This window comes from Tinamus guttatus, unplaced genomic scaffold (assembly GCF_059628265.1).
Source record: "Tinamus guttatus ecotype Peru unplaced genomic scaffold, ASM5962826v1 Tinamus_guttatus_pri_ptg000004l, whole genome shotgun sequence".
Taxonomy (NCBI): Eukaryota; Metazoa; Chordata; class Aves; order Tinamiformes; family Tinamidae; genus Tinamus; species Tinamus guttatus.
In genome coordinates, this window is record NW_028288538.1 from 2,374,431 (window position 1) to 2,388,090 (window position 13,660).

The 13,660-nt window shown below is 53.4% G+C and overlaps 1 protein-coding gene across 1 annotated transcript in view; it reads left to right on the forward strand.

Moving 5' to 3' along the window:
* Positions 1-13,660, forward strand: part of IGDCC4 (immunoglobulin superfamily DCC subclass member 4) — a 78,366-nt gene that overhangs the window by 44,133 nt on the left and 20,573 nt on the right. Inside the window, exons 5-8 of the mRNA XM_088534978.1 lie at positions 9,148-9,282; positions 11,131-11,286; positions 11,832-12,242; positions 13,468-13,632. Of these exons, the coding sequence (XP_088391104.1) occupies positions 9,148-9,282; positions 11,131-11,286; positions 11,832-12,242; positions 13,468-13,632 (867 nt within the window). The remainder of the gene's footprint in view (positions 1-9,147; positions 9,283-11,130; positions 11,287-11,831; positions 12,243-13,467; positions 13,633-13,660) is intronic.

A 13,660-nucleotide genomic window follows, 5' to 3' on the forward strand; every position in this document is an offset into this window, starting at 1 on the left:
CAGTGCGTCTCCGAGCACAGCTTTGGGTGGAGCGGGGCTCCCTGCAGCACCTTAGCCAGAGCCCATCCACGGGAGTCCATGGGTATCACTAATGATCCCTCCCCTTGGAAAGCCAGCTCTCGTTCCTGTCTTTTCCTGGAAAAGCGGGGCTACGCTGTGCTGAGTTAATGCGGATGCAGCAGCCCGATTTTAGCTCTCCATTCCAAGCTGCCTGGCCACGTTCTGGGCTCTTGGTGGGTTTTGTGTCGCTCCTAGGAGGCCCTCTGCATCCCTGGCGTCAGGGCGCCCGCAGCGGGATGGGGCTCCATGGCATTTCCCTTTCCAAAGCGGCGCATGGCCGGAACGCAGGTGCCGGTCGCTGGCAGCACGAGTGCCACATCCTGCTGCATCAGCAGGGCCTCCAGCCTGCGCCCTCTCTGCTCTCACTCTTGCAACTGCATGAATTGCAAATAGAGCCCGTGCAGGTCGGCGTCAGCCCCTGCAGAGTGGCAGCCTTTGAGCACAAATAGGTTGTTAGGGAGTGAAATGGGCTCCGTCACTGAGACACCTGAGGCGGCTGAGCAAGGGTGAGTTACGGGGCTTGTGCAGCGTGTGCCAGAAGGCAGTTCTGCCAGCTCTGTCTCTCTTTATATAGAGGTAACAGTTTGTTTCTTCCTGCCTTGTATCTTTTCTTCTTGAAGATGTCTCCTGCAGCATCCTGGAAGCGAAAGTGCTGGTCTAGGAAAATCCTTCTAGGAAACGGTTGTCTGGCAGGGCAGGTGTAGGTGGCACGGGCGAGCCGCGGGCTGTGCTCTGAGCCAGCTTATTTCTGGCGCAGGGTTTTGGGGCCTGGATGGTGACTCACTCCTGGGTGCTCTGAAACCTGCATGGTTGAGCACGGTCCAGCAAGCCCCGCGTGCGCCGTTGTCCTGCGGTGAAACAAGAGCTTGGTGAGCGCAGAAGAGGGGTGCGATGGGGAGAGGGCTCTGCCTGGCGCAGCGGGTCGGTTCTGTTGATAACCGCACAGAACATCCTCTTGTGGACCAGTTCTCGCGGCCCTTGTCCCTCTTTTCCTGCTGTTAGAGGGTGGCTGGGTCTTGCAGAGCTCTAAGGATGTGGTGTCAGGAATGGAACCACCTGGTCGCAGGGCTGGGATGGGATGCTGAATGGGGAGCTGCTCTGCCAGCCTTGAAGCTGCTTTGAGGGTACTGGCATGTGCCTACTCCTTTCTTCACTTTTTGCCTGACCTAGAGGTTTACATCCTACTTTACAGTGTGATCTTGCTTCAGAGAGTTTGCACAGGACCTGTGAAGAGATGCCAAGGTTGGTTTAAGGCTTATTAACCAGCAGGAACCATCTACAGCGGTGACATTATCCATGTTGCTCAAACAGGGGCCTTCTCTGCGGGCTTGGTGTCCCGTGTGCCTTGGGCTTGGCTTCCCCGTTGCCACTGCTGTTTGGTAGCTCAGGGTCTGCTCCCTGCACCCCTTTGTGACACATTCTCCAGCTTGGCAGAATCGTGTGGCCTGAGGTCTCCAAACCTGGGGCTAATTTGGGCCTGCAGCAAAAGAAAGCAGAGCGCCAGCTCCGGTGAGAAGCAGCAGCTCCCCGTGTGCCGTGGGGCTCTGTTTGGACTCTCTCCCGTCTCCACGCACACGCAGGCGCTTCCAAGCATCCGGGAAGGCGTCCAGCAGGCCGGCTGGCACCCGGGCCTCCTGGCACGAGGAAGAGCAGCTCCGAGCGCACGGACCCAAACAGAGCCAGCGCTGGCAGCGTTGCAGGGGGGCTGCGGCGGCAGGGCGCGATCCGAGCAGAACGAGCCGGGACGTAAAACTGCCCTGGAGGAGCAGGAGGTGGGTGGAAAGAAACATCGAAAAATCCAAGACTATTTGTGGAAAGCTGCCCCTGCTCAGCCTCCTTTTGGGTTTCTGGTTGCGCACAGTGGAGGCTGCGGGCTCTGTGGCTGAGCTGGTCCGTTGGAGGGGTTAATCTTGGAGCTGAAGTCCATGGCAGCTGTATAAAGACATCGAGGGAAACGAAAGAGAAGCGTCTCGTGGCCCATGTGCCTGCCCGGCCTGGCATCCACAGGCTCCCCGGGGCTCCAGGCGGAGGATGTGGCTGTGGGAAGTCACTCCAGCCCCATGAACAGCAGTCAGCAGAGCAGCTCCTGCCGCACTCGGCAGCAACACGCGGCAGAGAGACCCCAGAACCGTCCCCAGTGCCGCCCTGATGTCCAGGGAGCAAATGAGCACTCCTCATCCAGACTCATTAATACTCCTTTTTCTTCTTTCTTTTCTGACCCCAGAGTTGTATATTTATCTATTGTCTTCTTTGCACCTACATGAAACCTTAACTACACAGGCATTACAGCAGCAGGTTTTGTACTCGCTATTACAAGTGTAGGAGGCACGGTGTGTTTTGGGCACTGTGTGCTGATTTTCCTGTTGGGGATTTTTGGGTAATGCTTTGAGATAGATACAAATGGCAGTAGGAAAGCAATGGAACGGCTGGGTTTTAATCACTTGTGCGTGTTTCTTTGTGCGCTGCTTTAATGATGACAAAGTATGTGTACCCTTATTGCTTTAGCACTTACTTGATAATTAAGAAGATAAACTCCATCCCCGTTCCAAAGCATGGAGATAAATTCCTCCCCACTCAGCTTTTCAGTGAAATGCTGCTTTGACAAATGCGTAAGTCTTTAGAAAATGTTTTGAGGGTGTGAGGTAAAAAGACAAAAAGGAAGTGATGCCAGAACGGTGTCACTTAGGCAGCGCTGAGAAGAAAACCCCAATTCCCTCCCAGCCTCTCTTCGTGTCAGGCTTGTCCTGGATCCTCCCCAGCTGCCCGAGGAGGGAGAGGAAGGAGCATCCCTAATGAAGGGAGCTGCCAGCTCGTGCCGGAGCGGGTGTTGCAGTGCCAGGACCCAGGAGTGCTCAGTGCTGCTGTTCCTCTTCTTGAAACCTCTGGTGTCACTCAGATCTGAGAGCTCATTCAAAGCCTGATGCTTGCAGAGGAGCTGTTTTCCACACGGAGAGCCACCAAAACGCTAGCAAATATCTGGTGATTTGAGCCTATAATCTTGTACCTTGAAGTCTTCCTTCCCCAACTTAAGTAATGGAGGAGAATTGGATCTAACAGCTTCAGGGGCTGCTCTAGCAAAAGCGGAGGGGGAAATAAACAGCTAATTTGTGAAGCAGCCTGACAGTGCCAAACCATGCAGCGTTTGGAAAGGATGTGCAGCTGTGAAAGCAGCTTTGGGGGAAAAGGAGAGGGTGTTTGAGCTGTGATATTCCAGGCAGGCCTGGGTTTTAGGCATGGCAGCACCCATCAACTAGAGCCACTTCCCCAAATCCTTGGGGCCGGTCCCCTTGGTCTGCCTCTTCCCTGCTGCAAACCTGTGTGTTACTGTGCTTGGCTGAGTGCAGCTGCAAGAGAAGAAATGCTTGGTGCTCCGTGAGATCTGGGCGTTCGTGTGTCCCCAACGCAGACACGCTCTAATGTTAGGCTCTAAGAGGCAGGAATCCTGCCTGGCGATCGTGTCAGCCAGTAACCTCCTGAAGTAGAAATCAATTGTGGATAAATTTCTAGGAAAGCCTAAATGGAGGAGGGAGGCAGGTTGGGGGATGATCATCTCTCCTACAGTCTCTGTCAGCTTTCTCCATGCACGATCCGGGAGGTCTGAGATCCCTGAGAAAGGGGACGAGCTGGGGAGCAGGAGGATGGCTCTGCAAACACCGCGCTGCATTTTGGAAGGTGTGTGCTTTGCAATGGGTAATTTGCTCCTTTATTGTCTGCAGCATAACAGCAGTGACAGCATTGACTTTGTGTAATGAACAGCTGCTCCGTGCTAGAGACTATTCCCGGCGGAGACTCGCCGGGATGAATAAGGTTTCAGGCTCCTCCTCCGGAGAGGGTGAGAAAGTTCGTGGAAGAGGAGATTGCTGCTTGATTGTCGGGCATCTCCGAGGCCTGAACTGCTGACAGCTGAGCGCTGAATGTGTCACCGTGCAAGTCATGTTTAACCTCCAGCAGCTCAGGCGAGGCAGGGTGTTTATGGAATCGGGAAAGAGGTGTTAGTTCCCGGCCAAGAAGAAGTCATCGTCTTGTCACCGCAAACGACCGGCACAAATTGGCTGAACAAAAAAACATTTTCCTCCCGTTGCACTGCCTGAATTCTTAGCTGATCCTCTGCACTAGCAAGAGCAGGGAGAGGAGAGCTGATGAATTATGGATGCATTAGAGGCAGACCCAAGTTGTAAACTCTCTTGGAGCTTGAAACCGCTTGCGTATGTTATAACTCAAGTTATAGCTTCAAATAAACATTTTGTGCTTTGTCTCAAGCAGCTCCCACGGTGCCTCCCGTCACATCCCTGCTCATCGCTCTCCTCTGCTTTGAGCCAAACAGGTTTGGTTTTTATAAGCCAGGCAGCCTGTGTGCAGAGGTCCCAGCCTGGCTTGTTCACTGTGCCGTCGTGGTGCTCCCTGTGCTCCCCTCGCTGCCTCCTGTGGGTTTTATGTTACACTTTATTATAGGCTGTTTCCTGCATTTCTTCTGCGTCTGGTCAGAGCTGAAACCCTTCTCCAGGAGTGCCGCCCTGCAAGGTGCCTATAAGACTGCTCCATCTTGTGATGGGAAAGTAGAAAACTTGAGAAAGCATGTGGAATGAGTTATTTGTTTTTAAAAAAATGGGAATATTTTGAAATATTTCTGCAAATCGTCTGGTAAGTCCTGTCCTTGTTACCTGCTACCCAGTCTCATGCCTTGTGGTGGCTCCTTGCCATCTCCCCGCATAAGCGTGAGCCCAGGGTGATGATATGAGTGTCACAGGGTGACACAGAGGATTTCTGCCGGTCTCAGTGCACTAAGAGTCACCCCAGAGCAGTATCTGACACCCTGCAGGCAATTTTCACCCCAAGACAGTAAAATTAAGCTAAGATTCAAGAGGGCAAAAAGTCTGGAAAGGGCAGTGGGTGGTGATGGGTTGTGGTGGGAATTCATAGCTTCTGCCTCGGGCTGTGCAGAGCTCTGTTACTTGCAGGAATGACTCAGAGCAGGAGCTGGGGGCAGGAAATCTCAAGCTGCGAGTTGAAATTGCAGCCCTGTGAGAGCCCTCAGCACGGGCAGCGTGGGGCAGTCGTGTTCAGTGACCTGTTCCGTTCGGGCAGGGAAAGATGTCTTGGAAGCAGCAGCTCTTTTTCTCTTTGGTTCAAACAATACTTCCTCTTGACCTGAAATTGTTTTAATGGCAGCGGAGATAAAAACTCGGGTTGGTTCTGCTCTCTGATGCTTGTCGGGCTCCGCTGAGCGGAGACTTCCCTGTTTTAGCTCAGCACTGTCCTCGGGAGCAACTCAAACCAGCCCAAACTCACTTTGGAGCAGTGAACCTGCTGTCCAGCCTACCCGGCCGGCCTGTTGCTCCTGGGAAGTGAAGGGTGTCCTTTGGAGGAGGCTCCGTTTGCAAGGAGCTGCATCCCCAGGCTTGTTCCCATGGTCCCACAGGGAAACGCAGAGCTGGAGCAAGCTGTGTTCGTGTGCGTGGGAGATATACGGAACACTCAGCCACGCGCGTGCCGAGGAGCGCAGTGGAAAAGCCCAGGTGTTTATTTTTGTAATATGGTTTCAATAATAATCAGCAACAAGCAGACTTGGCAAGTGGGCTAATATGTTTTCCCAGTAGTTTTTCAAGGCTGAAACCGGAGTTTAGGCTGAGGGAGGAGAAAGCAGCAGTGAGTGTCTGAGCTGCAGATCCAGGGGGCTGTTGCTGAGACCTTGCGGGACGCCCTAGGATTCGATTCTCGGGAGGCCCTGAAGCTGCTCCCTGCGGGTCTTCTGCAGCGTGAGCTGCTGAGTGGCTCGTTGTGGACCTGGAGCTCCGGGCAGAGGCTCTGCCAAGGGAGATTCAGAGCCTGCCCGCCCGCTCCAAGTGCCTTCCTCGGGGACAGGCAGTGGCGGAGGGAGCAGGGGGGATCCCGGGGGCAGGACAGAGCCCCTGGCCCTGCTGTGCGTCGCGAGGCGGCACGCGCCCCCCGTGCACCAGCCGGGCGTGCAGGTAAGCTTTGGGGAGTGGTGTTTTCCCCCCTCCTCTGCCCGAGGCTTGGGAGGCTGCTTGGAAATCGGGCAAGGATATTTTGCCGTCTGGCTGGTGGCGTTTTGCAGCTTTCTAGTTTGTGTGTGTGTATCTCTCAGTTACTTCCTGCTCCTATGACCAGCAAGAAAGCTGGAGCAATGCCCGAAGAGAGGTCTTATGCTGGGGAAGAGCATGGGCCTAGAGGCCCAGCAAGATCCGGCTCTCAAGTCCCCACCTGATCCCCAGCGGGAGGGCACAGGGAGGGGAATATGTGTTTACCTGCAGGACAGCAGGATTTCGGGGCTGTATTTTCATGTTTAAGGAGTAGCAAATCCCTCACCTGGCTGCTCCGCACCTCTATCCCCGGCTGCTTCTCACAGCCAACCCCATGGGACTTGCTGGGCTGTCCTGCATCCTCCTGGCCCTGTGGCCAGTTGCCGTGAGCTATTTTGTGGTGGCTGTTGCAAAGGCTTTTCCTTTGCTTCTGCTTCTTTCTCTCTCAGTCTAAGTTTGTTTCTGTGGTTTTTATCTCCAAATTTTGGCTAGGAAGTTGCTTGTCCTTTTTCTTAGGTTGCCTCATTCCTCTCTGCTGTATGGAAAGGGGGAAGGGGCTGGGGCCTCACGCAAGCAGAGCGCGGAGCAGTCTGGCCCGCGACCCTGCGCTCCTCATTTTGCAGTAAAGACCACTGGGGCATTTGGGTGCTGCTGGAGCCGGCATTAGCTGAAAACTGCTGTTGAGAAGAGCCCTCCATCTCTCTGATCCTTCAGCTTATCTGCCCGTTCTACAAGGTCTCATGCCTGTTTCTACATTCAGCCCATTTTCTGTCGCCGGAGTTTTCAGGCCCAGTTAAGAGCAGCTGGGACTTTGTTCTGCTGAGCGGTGGTGCCTGAATGCAAAGTTTGCTGCTGGTGGTTCTTGTTGCTGTCTTGCTCCGCTGGTTGTCCCGCTACAGCTAGAAGCGGTGGTGCAGGCGCGGGCTGAACGCGGGGCAGAGCTGTAGGTAGGAGGGGAGATGCCGGGCGCTGCCGCGGGCCGGAGGATGCGGCAGGGCCGGCTGCTCCTCTCTATCCAGCTGCTCCCGGCAGCTCCGGGGCTGGACTGGCCCTGACACGAGGTCCACGCTGTCCTTGGTCTCTGCTTCCATCTGCTGGACAAGCCCAGGCTCTGGCTCCCTCCCTTTTCCCCTTGGAGGGATATGATTAGCTCCTTTTCCACTGTGTTGCTATAATTCCTCCCCATGGAAAACCCTTGTGGACGGCAAGAAAATGCCCGTGCAGATGCAGCTGTCCCCGGTGAGGCTCTGCAGGCAGCAGCTGGGAGCGGGCTGAGCACGGTGTGCTCAGCGCAGCAATGAGCAACCTCCCACCGTACGTGTGGATGTGCACCCCACAGCAGCTCCTTTTTGCCTTCCCAAGTAAAATCCATGGTTTTACTGGCACAAGTAAAAACACAGGAAGGGCTACAGGGATGCGCATGAGAAGCTGAGCAAGGAGAACGTGACTGCTTTCTTCAGCATTTTCCTTGGCATCCAGAAGTCAGGGACACGGGCGCGTGCTAGACGGGGGACTGCATCAGACCTTTGTATCTAGCAGTCCTGGAAGATGTTCCCTTCATGAGCGTGTTTGGAGCTGTGCAGCATCCCAAGGCAGCGGGCTTGTGTGCTGTGGAGAAAAGCTCCTGCTTTTTATTTGGTTTAGATCTGCTGCCAGAAGCTTTCCCCGCTGTATCACAGGAGCACCTGGAGCAGGCTGAAGAACTGCTTACACTACACGGCTCTCCTGTAGTTTATTTTGCTCATCTTGAGCACAACAAGAGCGTCCCTCAAAGCTGCCCATTTCTGGGAGGGCTGGGAGATAGAGCTGCCACCGTGGAAGGTCATGGGCAGTCTGGGCTTCTCGAGTGCTCCGGTTGTTTGCGCCTGCCAACAGACATCTGGCCCTGGCACAGACATTTCCTTAACCTTCCCTTACCCTCTGCTCAGAGGTGGGACAGACAGGCAGAAGGTTTGTTTTAAACAAACAAAAAACCCCATCCCATTCTCGAGCAGCAAGAAACCCTGCGTGCAGCCCATAGATCCTCACGTAAGTGCCGCGTGGTTTGCACGTTGGCTGCTTGCACGTGTGAGCTCCACGGTGCTCCCTGCTCATCCTGTCCTTGTGCCTAAGGTGACAGGCTGGACACGGGGAATGACCTCTCCTTGTCACAGTGCTCAGCACTGCGTCTGGACACCCGCATTGCTCTAAGCAGGTTACCAAATTCCTCTGAAACTGTTGCAGTGCCTTGGCAGAGTGTGGTGTGTCCTGAGCGCTGGTTCCAGAGGAGGATAGTGATGTCTTTATTAATCTAATTAACAAGCAGCTACTTGGTAGTGGTCATTGAAGACTCTGTTTGGAACCCCTATGCTCCCTGTGTAAATCTTGATGCTAATTTCTACTAGTGCTGGTAGGATTTGAACAAATCTTTCAGGCACTCTTTTATTTATTGTTCCAGCAAAAATACTGTAGTCATGTAAAAATAAAATTGCTTTTCTCCTCCAACTAGAAGTGAGCTGTTAATACCTGTGAGAATACCTGATGAAGCAGAGGCACCGTGTCTGAATTTTGTGTTCTGCATCCTTGTAGGGATCTTGGAAAATCCTTTTCTGGCTTGGTTCTAATCTGAGGCTTTCTTTGCTAAGCAAAGAGCATCTAGAAAATCTGGTCTGGTGCTAGATAAGGGAATGCTTTCTAGCTTGTTAATTGAGACAAAGTTTGAGACAAAGTTTGAGACAAAGTTTGCCTGGGTTTGCTGCGGTTAGGCTGGAACCTCCAGGTGTGGGCTCAGCTTGGCCCAGGGCAAGGAAAGGTCCTGGTGTCTTTGGCAGGACCTGAGCCTGGAGGGGGGCAGAGCCCCGTTATGTGCAGCTGGGCTCCAAGTGCTGCTCCGGAGCAGTCACGATGCAGGTCACGGGTGTGGGAGCAGGACTGGAGCAGCCAGACCAGGTCCCGGCACCCGTGGGCGCTTTTTTGGTGGTAAGGGTATTTTCCCCAGATAGTGCTTTTCTAGGTGCTTTCTGTTTTGAAAGAACAGACTTCTCTCCTTTTTCTTCCCTGGCATCAGGTTCTCAGCCGGCAGCAGGAGATGTCACCATCGTGGCTGCTCCGGAGAACACGACGGTGGTGGCGGGGGAGAGCGCGGTGCTGGAGTGCATGGCCTCTGCCAATCCCACCCCCTTCGTCTCCTGGATACGGCAGGGTGAGTGTGATGGACAGGATCCAGCTTCAGTTGCCACGAGGAACCCGTGGACACTTTGTAAAATGTATTAAAAGGAGCAAAAATCATGTGGGATGAGAAGGGTGTTTTCTTACTGAGTGCCTCACTACAGAAATAGTGGCATAGTGGCCTGGGTGTCCTTGCTAAACTGGAGTCACTAATTAAATCTAGCATGGCACAAAGCACTTTAACTGTTTGACCTGTGAAATATTGAGATTCTGGTGCCTGGACGCCTTTTGATCCAAGTTGGTTGTAGCCAGACTGTATAAGCTGGAGCGCAGGAGATGGAGAGATGATGGGGTCAGGTCTGTGCCCCTCCTCTGGTGACTCAAGAGGTTAGAGGGGATTCTGTGAGCTCTGCCATTCACCTGGGGAAATAACTTGTGTTATCTTGCAGGATTATAAAATGCAATCAGATCTGTTGATCACTGGAGAGGCCTTGAGGGCTTTGGTTTTAAAATCTTAGTATGGTCAGATTCCTCCCACCTCCAACCCAGGAAATGCAGTGATGGGGCAGGTGCTTAGGTCTTGTCAGAGGGTACAAACGAGCCAGGCTGGTAAGTGTTTTTTAAGGGCTCATAGCCTCAGTTGTGAGTGTCTCTTCATTGAGTGTCACTTCACTGAGTGTCACGTCCGTGAGATGTTTCAGACTCTAATGGTGGACATTCTCTGCTCAGGAATTGCTTCTGCCTCCCAGACGGCTCTCAGACATTTTCATAAATCTGGGCCATGATTTAAGACTTTTCTTTCTCTTCTAACCATTTATTGTATTTGGTCTTCAGCCCAGACTTGTCCACAGGCAGCGATTTTAGTGTATACAAATATTAACCTTCACTTCAGAAAAGGAGCAAAAAAAATCTCAAAGGACTTAGCTTTGGAAATCAAATCAGGGAAGGTTCAATGTTCTGGCAGAAATGTTTCTGTTTTATCATGGGTTCTGCAGACTTAGAAATGTGCAACTTTCACATGCTGAATCATTTAATCTTTGTTATGGTAAGAGCTGCTGATGCTCAGAGGAGATATAATCAGAGTCAATCAACACTGGGAAAAGGTTTTCTTTGAGTGGTGCTGGTGGATGGTGGAACCAGTCCCTTGCCTGCACCAATACATAATAACGTTCCTTTCCACGACTGCATTAAGGAGCAGGCTGAGTTGCAGGTGATACCTCGTGTAGGGAACAAGGAGGGTTGTTGCTCCGGGTTGCCAGTTTGGCTCTTGCCAGTCTCCGTGGGGTCAGCTAATTGCTGCCATCTGGAGCCGGATTTTCCAAACGGCTCCTGTGTGAGTGGGGAGCACAGAGCTCTCCCTGCTTTGCGCGCCCAGCCGTTGATGTGGAGTGTTGATGCAAGCCCCGTTGGACGCCCTCTGAAGACCCCTGAAAGGCAGGGAAGGGGCAGAGCGTTTCATCCTGGCTCTGTCCCCTGCCGATGCTGCTAAGTTGGAGCATATGCTCACGGTGGAGACCAAGAGCTTGTGCCTGTCTAAAGGCAGCCTACGCCAGAGCACCTGGGCCCCGAGGAGAAGCAGCTCGTGGCAGAGGTGAGGGGGTTTGTCACCTCGTACAATCCACGTCAGGGGTGGGCCGGGCAGTCCAGCTGCCTGATGCCTTGTTAGGAACCAGCCTGCGTGGGGAGGGGAAAAGAAAAGGGGGATTGGGACGCTTGGTATATTTGGGTCCTCTTGCAAACTGAGTTCTCCGAGTTGCTGGTGGTTCAGTGCCCTCGACGACGTCCCCATTAACACTAAGCTAGACCAAGGGGCAGTTTGGAGTTTGGCTCATCTGCGTTGTCAGGTTCCCTCCCACATCTGTGCACGTGTTTTTTCCTGCAGATGGGAAGCCTGTTTCCACGGATGTGATTGTGCTGGGCCGGACAAACCTGCTCATTCCCTCCAGCCAGCCGCACCACTCGGGGGTGTACGTTTGCCGGGCTAACAAACCCCAGACCAGGCAATTTGTTACAGCCGCAGCTGAGCTCCGGGTCCTGGGTGAGTAGAAAGCAGCATAAACACCCCACAGCTTCCTGGTCAGCATTTCTGCCTGGATTAGCTGGATTGACATCCAGAAGCTGGACAAGAAGCTGTGTACGTGGCACGTGCTGGGCCAGTCGGGAGCACAGGTAGAGCCAGGAGGGTCTAGCTGAGGATGGCTCTTGATGGGAGCATCGTATCTTTAATCTGAGGGTTAGTTCCTTGTATTTACTGGATCTTGTTATTCCTTGTTCTTGTTCTCTCAGGTTACCCCATGAAAATCTGTATTGGCAGTTAACTTACAGCATTGTGGAAGCCATAAGGGAGGACAGCCTAGGATCAGGGAATGTAGCACATAGTTGATACAGAATTTATTTTTCCTTTTGGACAGAGTCTAAATTAAGCCTCTAGAGTCTGCCTGGCAAATCCTATCTTGTAAGCAAAGCTGCTCCTGAATAAAACATAGCACAGGATGGAGAGGAGAAGGGATTTGCTCTGCCTTTTTTTTTTTTTTTTTTCTTCCTTTTGTGCTTCCTGCGTTAATTCCTCCCGTCTCCTTCCAGCCCTGCCCAGTATCTCGCAGGCCCCGGAGACGATCTCGCGCACGCGCGCCAGCACGGCGCGCTTCGTGTGCCGCGCGGAGGGCGAGCCGGCGCCCGCCGTGCACTGGCTCAAGAACGGGCAGCCCCTGCTGTCCAACGGGCGCGTGAAGGTGCAGAGCAGCGGCAGCCTCGTCATCAACCAGATCGGCCTGGAGGACGCCGGCTACTACCAGTGCGTGGCCGAGAACAGCCTGGGCACGGCCTGTGCCACCGCCAAGCTCGCGGTGATCGTGCGCGAGGGCTTGCCCAGCGCTCCCAAAAGGGTCTCGGCCGTGTCCCTCTCCAGCACCACGGTCCTCGTGTCCTGGGAGCGTCCGGAGCACAACAGCGAGCAGATCATTGGCTTCTCCTTGCACTACCAGCGGGCTGTGGGTAGGTGTTGGCCGCCTGTGCCGCGGGGCTGTGGCTCTCGGGGGGGTAGGAAAGCGGGTGCTGCTCATGCTGGGCAGGGAATGCCCTTCCAAAACCAGGAGGTCTGCCCTGCGCTTGATACTGCGTGTTCTACCACTGCTGGAGTTCCTGTGGCCTGCTCTATCGTGGTGTGAGCAGAGCTGTGCTTGAGGAGAGGAATGGGGTGTGTTAGTGGGGATAGTCCAGGCTGCTGGAGCTTGGTGTTTGCAGCACCTCTTCAGAGAGCTACTCTCCTCCTCCTGTTTCTCTTCCGAGGGAGTTGGGAGAGTTTTAGTGCATCCAGATGCTTTGGAAGCAATCCAGTCCATCCCTAGGTTGTGTTTTCTCTCCTTTCTGGAGGCGCAGGGCTCTTTCTGAGGAAGCTTCCTTCCTGCACCTGAAGGAAGCCAAGGCTTCCAGGCTCTGCTTACCCAGGTCTCTGCGTGTGGCTGCTGGTACCTTCCCTCCTCACAGCCCCCAACCCTAGCAGATCTTAGGTACATGGTGGAGTCATCACAGGTACAAGCCACCGGGCAGCCACTAGACCACAGGAACTCTTGAGTTTCTTTCCCAGCTGGTGACAAGTGTGAGGGAATTCCAGCTAGTTTAGCCCATCTCGTTGCAGGCAGAGGATTTTTCGGAGTTCCTTTGAGTGCAGCGTGCACCAGTGCCTGCAGCTTAGTAGACGTGCACTAACTTGTTGGTCTGTAGTAGATGTCTGTGTGGCTGTTTGGCATATTCTGGTGGCACCAGGCACTAGAAACTTCCATTCTTTATTTTTTCCACCATTTTGATTTTATATGCAAAGTGTGTGGTATTAATGAAGATATTAAACAGCTATGTCATGTCCAGAGATGGTTGCTACATTTCCACACTCGGAATCTGAAGCAAGGCCTGTAGGTGTCTTGGAGAGTACCCAGCAAGCCAATACCCTTGTCAAAGTGTTTGCAGAGCTCTTCTCAAACCCAGGCTAGTAACTGCTGCTGCCTTAGCATGGATTAAGAAGCTTGAGTCAGAGGGGACACGTTCAACCATTAATATTTCTTCCCAAAGAGTTCATATAAGAGATGAAGTTTGTAGCTGCTGCAGTAGTGGGGGACGACAGTGATTTTGAAGGTGGTCACTGTGGACTTGGCGAACGGAGTGATTTTGCAAATAGTGTTTTGGCAGTTCCCTGACCTGCTGATCCGTGTTTCCTTGGCTCTAGGGACAGACAACGTGGAGTACCAGTTTGCCGTCAACAACGATACCACCGAGCTGCAAGTCAAGGACCTAGAACCCAATACCAACTATGTCTTCTACGTGGTCGCGTATTCCCAGCTTGGAGCAAGCCGGACGTCCTCCTCTATCATCGTTCAGACCCTGGAGGATGGTGCGTTGAATTGGATGGGTACTGGGGT